The 13232-nt window shown below is 47.3% G+C and overlaps 1 protein-coding gene across 1 annotated transcript; it reads right to left on the bottom strand.

The window, feature by feature from the left end:
• Window positions 1-4781: 4781 nt before the first annotated feature.
• On the bottom strand, window positions 4782-7216 carry LOC148293749 (uncharacterized). The gene is made up of 3 exons (XM_088254592.1): window positions 5822-7216; window positions 5016-5735; window positions 4782-4907 (listed from the first exon to the last, which is right to left on the bottom strand). Exons 1-3 carry the CDS (start codon window positions 7214-7216, stop codon window positions 4782-4784), a joined length of 2241 nt encoding a protein of 746 aa, XP_088110718.1.
• Between the last annotated feature and the right edge of the window lie 6016 nt (window positions 7217-13232).

Consider the following 13232-nt stretch of genomic DNA (forward strand, 5'->3'; position numbering starts at 1 on the left):
CTTACTTGCCTTGGATTAGCGAAGTGTCCCTACCTTCGGTAGATAAACCCAAAGTAGCGATACTGCCGTTGGCTCATATCTATTTGCCAGAACCCAAGTATCACGCGCATCGGTAGGAACAAGGTCCCAATAGCCTTTCGTCCATGGAGATGCCGTGGGCAAGTCTTAGGATACCGTATAGCTTTATAGTCTGCTCGATGAGAATACCGTAGGCAATTCCAGAGCGTGGTACTGCCGTTGGCTTGTACCCAATGCTTGTTGCCAAGAAAAATTGTAAAAAATGGCCTAGGCATCTCTGAATCGGTAGTTAAAATAAAGAGCGTAGCTTTTGATTGCCGTAGGCAATGTTGCTGTGGCTCGTAACTAATGAGCCCTACCGAAACATTTTTTTTTTGAAAAAGGTGCCGTTTAGGCTATAATGTTTCAAATATATGCAACTCTGAATAATCTCATTTTATATATAAGTGCCGTAGGCAAAAATACAAATTCCTCCCTGCCGTTGGCTAGGGGGTTTCATTTAAAATAACTCTTGAGATGGTCCACATTCCATGGGTGATCGAGGGTCTTCCCATCTGTGCCTCGGAGCCTGTAAGTGCCGGATCAAAGGATGCCGATGATTTCAAAGGGTCCTTCCCAGGAAGGTCTGAGGGTTCCTTCCGTTGGGTTTTTGGTTGCAAGCGAAACCTTGCGCATGACCTAGTCCCCGATTCTGAAGGAGCGCAGTTTGACCCTTGAGTCGTAGTACCGAGAGACGCGCTGTTTGTAAGCTTCGTTCCGAAGGTTGGCTACCGTTCGGCGTTCCTCGATTAAATCCAGGCTCAACGCGAGTGCCGCCTCGTTAGCCTTTGGCTCGAAGCTTTCCGTTCGGTAAGAAGACTCACCGATCTCAACTGGGACAACGGCCTCTGAGCCGAATGCAAGGCTGAAGGGAGTTTCCCCTGTGGAGGTTCGGTAGGATGTTCGTATGGCCCACAGAGCTTCGGGAAGCTTCTCCGGCCAAGCGCCCTTGGCACTGTTGAGTTGCCGTTTCAAGAGTTTCTTAATGATTTTATTTACGGCTTCTACATGGCCGTTCGATTGTGGGTGAGCTGGCGAGGCTAAGAACAGGTTGATTTTGAGGCGAGTGCAGAACTGCCTGAAGAGCTCTGAATCGAACTGTCTGCCGTTATCAGTGATGATGGCGTAGGGGATGCCGAAGCGGCAACAGATATTGGTCCAGACAAACTCTTCGACTCTTGCCGCCGTTATGGTGGCTAGGGCTTCGGCCTCAACCCATTTCGTGAAATAGTCCACGGCAACAATTGCATACTTAACCTGTCCCTTGCCCTGTGGCATTGGACCAATCAGGTCGAGCCCCCATTGGGCGAACGGCCATGGACTTACGATCGGTGTGAGGGGTTCGGCAGGCAGGTGGGGAATATTGCCAAACCGTTGGCATTTATCGCACTTCTTCACCATTGCTATTGCATCCCGATGCATTGACGGCCAATAGTATCCCTGTCGGAAGGCCTTGTGGGCCAGGGATTTAGAACCGGAATGATCGCCGCAGACACCACTGTGGATCTCCCGAAGGACATATTCGCCCTGCTCTTCGGTGATACATTTCATGTAGGGGGTCGAGTAGCCACGTTTGTACAAAATGTCGTTGATGACAATGTACCTTGTCGAGCGGAAACGCAGCTGTTTGGCCTTGGCCTTGTCTTCAGGGAGGGTACCGTTCGTTAGGTAAGCATAAATAGGCAACATCCATGTGTTGTTGTACTCTATGGCGTAGATCTCGGCAATGGCTGTGCTCGGAAGGGTCAGTATCTCGACGGGGATCTTTCGACCCACTTTGTCGTTGATTGCCGAAGCCAGTCTAGCGAGGGCGTCGGCATAACTGTTCTCGTTTCTTGGTATCTGCCGAATTTCGTACGCCCGGAACTTGTTTAGCAGTTGGTGTGCTGCCGTGAGGTACGCCGTCATTGACGCGTCCTTTGCTGCGAAATTGGCAGTCACCTGGTTTACTATTAGCTGCGAGTCTCTGTAGATGCTTTGCCCCCATGCTTCTGGCGAGCCGTAGGCCGGCCAAAAGCGCCTCGTATTCGGCTTCGTTGTTGGACGTTCGGAAGCCAAACCTGATGGCATATTCAATTTTGGCTCCATCGGGAGCGGTGAGTACCAGACCAGCTCCGCATCCTTGTTGGTTTGTGATCGGTGCATATTTACATATCATTTTGTACCCTTCTAGCTTATGATTTGGTTATGTTTTTGAGTTAAACTTGTGCTTTTAATCCTTTTTGTGTTTATCTTTCAGTTCATTGAGCTTTAGGTAATAATGAGGGCTTTGGATAGTAAATGATGCAATCCATGCATGTTAGGGCCTAATTTGGATGAATGGATGAAGAGCTTAAAGACAAACTCAATTTTGGCTACAGTCCCCTGCCAGCCCAGTTTCGTAGGTCATATTGCAAGCTTTGTTTCAGCAACCTACATAGCTCGGATGAGGCCACATTCTTCATGAAAGTTGTTCCAATGGGTGTTTAATATAACATATCCAACATTCAGCCCCATTGGATAAATATGGAGTCTGTTACCTAGCAAACACAGAGCCATGCTCAGGATGGATTTTATCAGCGCGCAAAATGAGTTAGCAATTTGTTTTGGCCTTAACTTCCTCCTCCGACCTTGGATTGGCCCAAATGATATATGGCTGGAAAGAAGACATTCTGAACTTAAAGTTTGAGTGGTTAAAGTCTTAATTTTCTTAAGGGAAGCCCAATTCGTAAGCCCTTGAAGTTGCTGGTCATGCTGACCTCAGGATGAGCTATTATTTCTGGTTGGAAGCTTGGTCATGGTGACATGAAGATGAGCTAGGGCTGCTGGTGGGATTTATTAGTGAAGTGCATCAACCATTTCAGATTTTATAATGGAAGTGTTGTATGCATTAGTGAAGTGCATCAACCATTTCAGATTTTATAAAACAAGTGTTGTATGCATTAGCCATACTTAATTCAGATTTTCAGCTTCCTTAGGCCTATATATAGTGAGGTTTCCCAAGCTTGTAAACACACCCCAAGGGGGGGAGCTCTCAAACACTTCTCTAGAGCTCCCTTCCCTTCTCTCCCTCAAATTCTCTTAGTTTCATTTTCTAGTTTTCAATTGTAGTAATGAAATATTTGTGCTGAAATTCTCCTTAAGTTTTCCAAGTTCTACTTAATTTTCATTGTTATGTAAATTCTTTTCTTTAGTTTCAAGTTTGATTAGTTTCCAAGTTTCAATTATGATTTTTGTTCTTATTCATTATGCTTATAAGTTAATATGCTAGTTTGAATGATTGATCACCATTTAGGCTTGCATGTTAGCTATCTTGGTTTGAATTAAGAGTAGACACCATACTTTAATTCGAATTGAACTATGAATAGGAAGAGTATGTATGGACATTCGACAACAGGGATTAGATACATGCTTGGTTGTTTAAATTGTTCTTCTATGCTTAATGGGTTTCTAATGCTTAATTTTAGGTTAGACAACAAATGATCAAATTAGGGAATTAGGAACACAAGGTTATGACCACACACCATGGCTTAATCATACATTAGCTAGAATCAATCCGTTAATCTAATTGAACTTGGGAACTTATCTACTTGAGTTAGTTATTTTCTTTCTTCCTTGTTTTATTTATTTCCTTTCTTTTTCATTTCTATTTTGTGTAGGGAAAATGAATTGGATCATTCAATCACCAATCCTCGTGGGATCGACCTCGCACTTACATATGCTATACTACCAAACGGCTCGTGCACTTGCGAGTATCACAAGTTGAGGATGCAGCTGAATCCATTTTGGTGCAGCTATATCGACACAACAGTTTGCCGAGCCGTCAACGTGTAAGATCCAGAAAGGAGTTGACTGGTCGAGACGACTGCCATTCGGTAGGCCTTCCTGTGGAGGGGTTTTTTCAGGTTCTGAAGCCTCCGAAGGTGTCAGTTCAGCGATGAAGTCTGCTACGGCTTGTCCTTTTTCGGCAGGCCTGGGTTTGAACTGTACGTCGAATTCTCCTAGCTCGATCGCCCATTTCACCAGCCTTCCGGATGTTTCTGGTTTTTGAAAAACTTGCCGAAGGGGCTGGTTGGTCAGAACGATGATGGCGTGGGCCTGAAAATAGGGCCTCAACCGCCGGGCAGAAACGACCAGAGCTAAAGCCAGCTGCTCGAGTGGGGGGTACCGAGACTCTGCCCCCTGAAGGGCCTTGCTGACGTAAAAAATCGGTAGCTCCGCCCTCTCAGGTATTCGTATTAACACTGAGCTGACGGCAGTGTTGGATACCGATAGGTATAGGGAGAGTATTTCCCCAGGAAGAGGTTTGGAGAGTAGCGGTGCTCTGCCCATATAGTCCTTCAAGTCTTGAAACGCCTTATCGCATTCGGCAGTCCACTCTATATGGTGTTTGCCCCCTCTCAAGGCTTTGAAGAACGGTGCACACTTGTTTGTGGCTTTGGAGATGAAGCGAGTGAGGGCTGCCACTCGTCCGATAAGGCTCTGGATGTCCTTCTGTGTCTTCGGCACCTCCATGTCGATTATGGCCTTGATTTTATCGGGGTTTGCCTCAATACCCCTCTGGCTGATCATGAAACCGAGGAATCTCCCGGAAGATATGCCGAAAGGTTGAGTCTCATTCGGTAATCCTTCAAGATGCCGAACATGAGCGATAGGTTTTTCAGATGCTCTCCTGCCGTTCGGCTCTTTACTAGCATGTCATCCACGTAGACCTCCATGGTGCTTCCGATCTGCTCGCCGAAGATTCAGTTGACCAGTCTCTGATAGGTTGCCCCCGCATTCTTCAAGCCGAACGGCATGACGTTATAGCAATACAGGCCTTTGTCTGTTATGAACGCCGTGTGTTCGCTGTCGGCAGGGTGTATGAAGATCTGGTTATATCCAGAGTATGCGTCCATGAAGCTGAGCAGCTCGTGACCGGCAGTGGCGTCAACCAGCTGATCGATGCGTGGCAACGGGAAGCTATCCTTCGGACAGGCCTTATTGAGGTCGGTATAGTCCTGGCACATTCGCCACCCGCCTTTTGCCTTTCGAACCATGACAGAGTTTGTCAGCCAATCCGGGTATGCAGCCTCCCGGATGAAGCTGATGGTCATGAGTTTGTCCACTTCGTTCTTCATGGCTTCATACCGTTCGGTATCATAGGATCGGCGCTTTTGCTTGACCGGTTTGAATGCTGGCGAGATGCTCAGCTTGTGGCTGATGATATCAGGGGATATGCCTGGCATGTCGTTGTAGGACCAGGCAAAGACCTCCGAATTCTGCCGAAGGAACTGGATGAATTCGGCACGGAGGGTGGCGTTCAGCATGGTACCGATCCTTACACACCGTTCCGGTTGACGCTCGTCAAGCGCCACCGTTTTGAGATCTTCGGCAGGTTGTGCCACCGAGGTGGGCATTTCCTCCCTTGGATCGTCTACTGGTTCATTGCCGTTCGGCAAGTCTGCGACCGTGAAGGTTTCCTTTTGCTTGTGCGGAGCTGCCGATTTCAACGCTGTGGCGTAGCAGTTCCGAGCGCTCAATTGATCGCCCCTGATTGCCCCCGTGCCGTACCAGTTGGGAACTTCATGAGTAGCATGTGGGGGGACAAGTGGGCCTTTATTGCCGTGAGCGCCGTTCGGCCGACAATAACGTTGTATGCCATAGGACAGTCCACCACAAGGAACTGGTCGTAGACCATGGTCCTTCGTGGGGCTGTGCTGAAAGAGATTGGCAGACTGACACTGTCGATTGGCTGGACCAGGTCTCCCGAAAAGCTTAGGAGAGGCGAGAGTTGCCGATTGACCTGGCTGTCATCTATCCCGAGTTCTTTGAATGCATCGGCGAAGATGACGTTTACCGAACTCCCATTGTCGATCAGGATTCGTCCGACATTGAACTCGGCAATCTCGGCTCGGATGATCATAGGGTCGTTATGTGGGTAGATGATCCCTTCCTCTTCTTCCTCGGAGAAGGTGATGGGTTCCCACCTGACCTTCGACATCTTTGTGTGGCGGCTACTTTCAATGCCGAGGACTTGGGGGTACTGTGCCGCCCTGACATACTGCTTTATCGATCGGTTGGATGCCCCGGCCAGGGTTAGGCCTCCGCTGATCGTGCTGATCATGTTGATCTGCCGATTAGCGTTCGGGACTGGCGCCTGTTGGGGCCTGGCTATGTATTGATCCAGTTTGCCTTCCCGAATTAACCGTTCAACAATTTTTCGCAAACTTATGCAGTCCTCAGTATTGTGGCTATTCTGCTGATGGTATCGGCAGAATTTCCCTGTGTCCCTGCCGTCCTGCCGATTAGGCTTTCTGAACGATGGCTTCGGGATTATCTCGTTTTCGTTCATCAGTACTGCCTCGTAGGAGGTATTGAGCAGAGTGAACACCTCTGTCCCCTGGTTATGTGCCGGTAGTGGGGCTCGGTAGTTGTCCCTGCCGTACCTGCTCTTGTTTTTCTTGGAATTCCCCCTTTGGGAGCTTCCGGCGTCTTTGCGCTTGTGGCTTTCAAGGTGTCCGGCAGTTTGTGCTGCTGGAGCGAACGGCGATGCCTGTGCCGTGGAGGAACGCTGTATGGGTTCGCTCTGCCGAGCCGTGGGCTCGGCCCTCGAGTTGAAGTATTCGGCTTTGGCGTGGATTGCCGCTTGCTTCATGAGTTCGTCATACGTACGCCAGTTGTTGCTGTGTACAAGATACCGAAAGTGTGAGGACCGTAGGCCACTCTTGAAGGCGCCGTAGGCTGCCCTGTCATCGGTATCCGGACATCTCGAGTATTCATGGCTGAATCGTGCGGCATACTCACGCAATGGTTCGTCATCTCTCTGCCGGATGGTATACAGGTCATCGGCAGAGTACAGTCTGTCCGTCTGAATCATGAAGTGGTTCAGGAAGATTTGCTTCAGCTCGTCGAAGGAATCGACCGTCCCCGGTTCCAAACGGTAGAACCAATTTAGAGCTGCTTCCATGAGTGAGGAAGGGAACAGAAGGCACAGGCCTTCGTCGCTTAGCCCTCGGCACCCTACTGCCGATTGGAAAGAATGAAGGTGCGTCAGTGGATCCTCCACCCCTGTATAAGGGGTTATGCGTAGGGGCTGTACGTCCCTATCCTGCCGTGAGTGCCTTATGCGTTTGGTGAAGGGTCCTGGCCGGAGCCTTCCCCAGTCCGGCTCCTGAGAGCGAGTTCGATCATCTTCCATCTTCTGTACCCTTTGAAGGAGGAGGCGGATGATAGGGTCCCTGTCCGGTATCTCCTCCGCCGTTTGATGCACCGATCACTGCTGGGACCTGATAGGGTTAACTTCAGAGAATTTCGTCGGCGTTGCCGAACCGTAGGACGATGACCGATTGGTGGAAGGAGCGTATTCTCGGTCAGACTCTGCCGTTGATTCCAGGACTTGTATCCTCCGTATCGGAGACTTCCTCCCCATGCTTCTCAGTCGGGGATCGTCCAGGCGGGCATTTATCCTGATCGGCGATTCCTGCCGTTCGGACCGCCGTTCGACTTCCCGTTCTAGCAACCTGTGTCGGCAATCGGAATACACCTTCTTCGGCACATGGGGCTTATTTTTTGGTGCCGGGACCACCAATTGTTTATATGGCGCAGGCGAAGGCGTTGCCTTTGCTGCCCTCTTGCCTTTCTTCTGCCGGCGGGGGGTCTGTAGGCTTTCTGACGATCGATCTGTCTGAATGTTTTGCGTTTTCTGCTGGTTCAGCAGTTGTTGTGTTTCTTCCACTCTGGTCGAGAGGAGATTATTGTGTTCTTGCATCCTAGCCATGTCCTGCTGAAGGGACACAACTTGGGCTAAAAGCTCCGCGTTTTCGGCGGCTTGGGTTACAGGGGATTAGTTGCCGGTGTGTAGGGGGCTGGCGCAGGGCTAACCCCGCTAGGCATGCCGAACGGCATCCCCTCCTGTGGTAGGAACGTTGCTTTTGAGTTGGTCCCCATGTGTTTGGGATAAAGGGTCGATTTTATCGATTCCCACAGACGGCGCCAAACTGTTGACGCCAAAAAGTGGTTCTCTGACTTTGAGGGTCAACTTAGTAATTTTATGCCTTCGGTATCCTTGATGCCTCGGTAGTCTGTGCGATCTGCAATATGAGCAAACACACGGTAAGACCTAGGGCACCGGTGTGGTACCGGCCGAAGGCTCTCCGATGCTTAAGTAAGTTCGAAAATAGAAAGTTTAACTGACAGATCAATAGGCTTGTATGCCGTTAGTTCTGATTACCTCCATTTTAGGATAGTTGGCCTCCTTTTATAGGCCTTGGGAGGTGTGCATTTTGTTGATAATTTCGATGTGGGACTGTGGACGTCGCTTGGGAGCGTGCCACGTGTCCTAGGAGAGGGCGTTGCCCTAATGGAGAGATCGGTAGGTAGAGTGCCGAGGACGCCTCTGACCAAGCCCAGTTTCCTCCACGTGTCCTGCTCTTATTGGCCGTTTGTTTTGGGTGTAAACACCTTACAATCTAACACTACTCCTAGGAAAGCAAGTAAAGATATTGAGAGTGCATTACAGGAAAAAATAAGTTGCTCCGTGGGAGGCTTTGTTTTTGGTGTTGAACCCTTTGAATGTAGCTCGAGTCTTGTATTTATAGGAAGAGTCCCTGGATGAGTAATCGAGGCTGAATTTACGCATAGTGGAGTCTGATTAGCGTAAGTGGGTGTCCAATCAACATTTGGGATCGTGAAGTATGGTGGTGTGACCCCAGAAATCCCGGTGAATCTCGGCCGCCGCTCCTGATCGTGGGTTCTGAGCTTCTGGCCGTGGAGACGCATTTATGGCCTGGATAGCTGTTGAACCAATATCTCAGGCTGTCAGAATTCTTGTGAGAATGTCCACGTCTAATCACTCTGATCCTTATCACCAAATCCTGACTTCAGTCACTTCCCACCTTCCCTCATGCATTAAATGCTTCTTTGTGGCCAATGGGTTTGCTGCATTAAACAGGCACTACTTCATTAAATGAAGCCTGGGACCCTGCTGTCACGTGATGATTTGCCTTTAATGCCCTGGCCGCGATTTTGTTCGGCCTCGGCCTCGGCCTGCGCTTGAGGCCGAGATGATCATGCCTTAGCATTTCTTCTTTTGTCTTTAGGAAGGCGAAGTACCCTGGCGAAACGCTGCATTTCAGTTTTTACGAACAAGTGCCAAGGCCGAGAGAAGGTGTTTGTGCCTGATAAATCACGGCCATAAGCTGGCCGAAGGAGCCCCTTCTCTCGTCCCAGATCTTCTCGCCCTCATCAAACTGCCAAGTCATCTGGACCAGGCCAAATTGCCAAGTCATGCGACTCAGCAGGTTTGGCTCCCTGGTTTTGAGGAAGCTGCAATAAGGATCATTAGGGCAGTTGGAAATAAGGGAGGGCGAAGCCCAGGAATCAAAGAAGGGTTCCAGAGCGATTAAAGCAAGAAGGAAGTTCGCTGGATAATAATTTTAAGTTTGAGGAACGAGGGTTAAGAAACTGGGGAAGAACAGTATGAACCTTCGAAGAAAATGAACTCAGAAATCTTGGGAGTGTGAAGGAAAATGTGAAGGAGTTTGGGTTTTATACTGGCGCTGGAGTTCAAAACAGAGGTATGATCTCGAAAGATGAAACGGCCTGACAGCGCACTCAGAGCACGCGAAGTTATGACAGAGACATGGTGACCGTCGTTTCATTTGACGAGGCGAAGCGACGCCCTGGGCAATGATGGCCTGCACGACGTGCTTGAGGTATTAAATGCGCCGACTGGCCTGCGCATTTAATGCCCCAGTTGTTAGTCACTTCAGGAAGGAATGCAAAGGGTCCATCTCTTGGAATCCATTCGGCCCCTACCCATGCCGAGGTCGAAGAATCCAGGGATGTGGGGGCAATGTTTGTGCCTGATAAATCACGGCCATAAGCTGGCCGAAGGAGCCCCTTCTCTCGGCCCTGGCACTTGTTCATAGAAACTGAAATGCAGCGTTTCGCTAGGGTACTTCGCCTTCCTAAAGATAAAAGAAGAAATGCTAAGGCATGATCATCTCGGCCTTGATCGGTTCATAATTGTATATTATTTCTTACCCTTCTAGCTTATGATTTGGTTATGTTTTTGAGTTAAACTTGTGCTTTTAATCCTTTTTGTGTTTATCTTTCAGTTAATTGAGCTTTAGGTAACAATGATGGCTTTGGAGAACATAATTCATGCAATTCAAGCATGTTAAGGCCTAATTTGGATGAATTGATGAAGAGCTTAAAGACAAATTCATTATGGCTACAGCCCCCTGCCAGTCCAGTTCCGTAGGTCATATTGCAAGCTTTGTTTCAGCAACCTACATAGCTCGGATGAGGCCATATTCTTCATGAAAGTTGCTCCAATTGGTGTGTACTATAACATATCCAAAATTCAGCCCCATTGGATAAATCTGGAGTCCGTTACCTAGCAAACACAGAACCATGCTCAGGATGGATCTTATCAGCGCGGAAAATGAGTTAGCAATTTGTTTCGGGCTTAACTTCTTCCTCCGACCTTGGATTGGCCCAAATAACATATGGCTGGAAAGAAGACATTCTGAACTTCAATTTAGAGTGCTTAAAGTCCTAATTTGATTAAGAGAAGCCCAAGTTGTAAGCCCTTAAAGTTGCTGGTCATGCTGACCTCAGCATGTGCTGGTTGGATGCTTGGTCATGGTGAGCTAGGTATGAGCTATCATTTCTGGTTGGAAGCTTGGTCATGGTGACATGAAGATGAGCTAGGGCTGCTGGTGGGATTTAGTGGTGAAGTGCATCAACCAATTCAAGATTTTCTAATACAAGTGCATCACCCATTTCAGATTTTCTAATACAAGTGCATCAACCATTTCAGATTTTATAATTCAAGTGTTGTATGCATTAGTCTTATTGAATTCTGATTTTCACTTCCCCTAGGCCTATAAATAGGGAAGTTCTCTAAGCTTGTAATAACACCCCAAGGGGGGGGAGCTCTCAAACACTTCTCTAGAGCTCCCTTCCCTTCTCTCCCTCAAATTCTCTTAGTTTCCCTTTGTAGTTCTCAATTGTTGTAATAAGATCATTCTATTAAATTTTCTTTGTACTAAATATCAAACACTTTTCCTTTCTCTTCTTCTAATTCTCTAAAGCTTTCAAACACATGTTCTTCCAAAATCCTCAAAGTTCTCAAACATCTCTCTACTTCCCTTCTCTTCCAAAAGTCTCCATGTCTCAAACACTTCACAAACACATTTCTCTTCCTTCCCTAAGTTCTCAAATTCTCCAAGTTCACAAACATCCTCCAAGTTCTCAACCACTCTCTTCCAAATTCTCAAAGTTCCTAAACACTCTCTTCCAAAATCCACAAAGCTCTCAAAACACCTCTCTACTTTCTTCTCCAAATCCTCCAAGTTCTCAAACACTCTCTTCCAAATTCCCCATGTCTTAAACACATTCCCTTCCAAAATCCTCAAAGCTCTCAAACACATGTTCTTCCAAAATTCTCTAAAGTTCCCAAACACTTTCTTCTCCCTCCTCAAAGTTCTCAAACACTTCCTTTCTTCCTCAAAGTTCTCTTAGTTTCCTTAATGTTTTCTTAGTTGTAATTTATTTTTCTTTGTTATGTAAATTCTTTTCTTAAGTTTTCAAGTTGAATTAGTTTCCAAGTTTCAATTATGGTTTTTGTTCTTATTCATTATGCTTATAAGTTAATATGCTAGTTTGAATGATTGATCACCATTTAGGCTTGCATGTTAGCTATCTTGGTTTGAATTAAGAGTATACACCATGCTTTAATTCGAATTGAACTATGAATAGGAAGAGTATGTATGGACATTCGACAACAGGGATTAGATACATACTTGGTTGTTTAAAATGTTCTTCTATGCTTAATGGGTTCCTAATGCTTAATTTTAGGTTAGACAACAAATGATCAAATTAGGGAATTAGGAACACAAGGTTATGACCACACACCATGGCTTAATCATACTTTAGCTAGAATCAATCCATTAATCTAAATTGAACTTGGGAACTTATTTGCTTGAGTTACTTATTTCTTTCTTCCTTGTTTTATGTTCTTTGTTTTTGTTTCTATTTTGTGTAGGGAAACTAAATTGGATCATTCAATCACCAATCCCTGTGGAATTGACCTCGCACTTACATATGCTATACTACCAACGGTTCGTGCACTTGCGAGTATCACAAGTTGAGGATGCAGCTTAATCCATTTTGGTGGAGCTAAATCTACGCAACAGGCCTCAAGCGCAGGCCGAGGCCGAGGCCGAACAAAATCGCGGCCAAGGCATTAAAGGCAAATCATCACGTGACAGCAGGGTCCCAGGCTTCATTTAATGAAGTAGTGCCTGTTTAATGCAGCAAACCCATTGGCCACAAAGAAGCATTTAATGCATGAGGGAAGGTGGGAAGTGACTGAAGTCAGGATTTGGTGATGAGGATCAGAGTGATTAGACGTGGACATTCTCACAAAAATTCTGACAGCCTGAGATATTGGTTCAACAGCTATCCAGGCCATAAATGCGTCTCCACGGCCAGAAGCTCAGAACCCACGATCAAGAGCGGCGGCCGAGATTCACCGGGATTTCTGGGGTCACACCACCATACTTCACGATCCCAAATGTCGATTGGACACCCACTTGCGCTAATCAGACTCCACTATGCGTAAATTCAGCCTCGATTACTCATCCAGGGACTCTTCCTATAAATACAAGACTCGAGCTACATTCAAAAGGTTCAACACCAAAACAAAGCCTCCTAGGGAGCAACTTATTTTTTCCTGTAATGCACTTTCAATATCTTTACTTGCTTTCCTAGGAGTAGTGTTAGATTGTAAGGAAAATCCATTCATCAATATATCATACGACCCTTGATTTTCAAGGCGCCGGAGCACCATCCTTGTTGTTCGTTCACTCACCCCATATATCACACGACCGTCGCTCCCTGAGCAGCGCGCCGGAGCACCGCCCAAAACCCACCACCAACACCATCACTCAACGGCCTTGTAGTTCAGGCCGTGAACCTAACAGCCGAGACCAGTTCCTCTCTCGGCTACAATCGTTTGATTAGGAAGACGAGTTCAAACAGGCGCACCACTTATTCATCCAACACTCATTAACACATCGACGCACGGTAGACCGTGCTGGCACGCCCGCGCACAACCGCACCACACCCAAAAGCAGGAAACCGCGTGTTAACGCACATCCCCTCAGCCCGGAACTCCAGGCCGTGAGATTTGCGCGGCAGACAGA

The sequence above is a fragment of the Prunus avium genome, chromosome 6 (genome assembly GCF_965620075.1).
Source record: "Prunus avium chromosome 6, drPruAviu1.hap1.1, whole genome shotgun sequence".
Lineage (NCBI taxonomy): Eukaryota > Viridiplantae > Streptophyta > Magnoliopsida > Rosales > Rosaceae > Prunus > Prunus avium.

Excerpts from the sequence above, each read along its gene's own strand:
- LOC148293749 (XM_088254592.1), bottom strand. The coding sequence starts at position 7,216 with ATGGAAGATGATCGAACTCGCTCTCAGGAGCCGGACTGGGGAAGGCTC. Across the intron at positions 5,736-5,821 it reads TCGGGATAGATGACAGCCAG|CACAGCCCCACGAAGGACCA; the intron begins GTCAATCGGCAA and ends AATCTCTTTCAG. Across the intron at positions 4,908-5,015 it reads ACTATACCGACCTCAATAAG|ATCTTCATACACCCTGCCGA; the intron begins GCCTGTCCGAAG and ends GGATATAACCAG.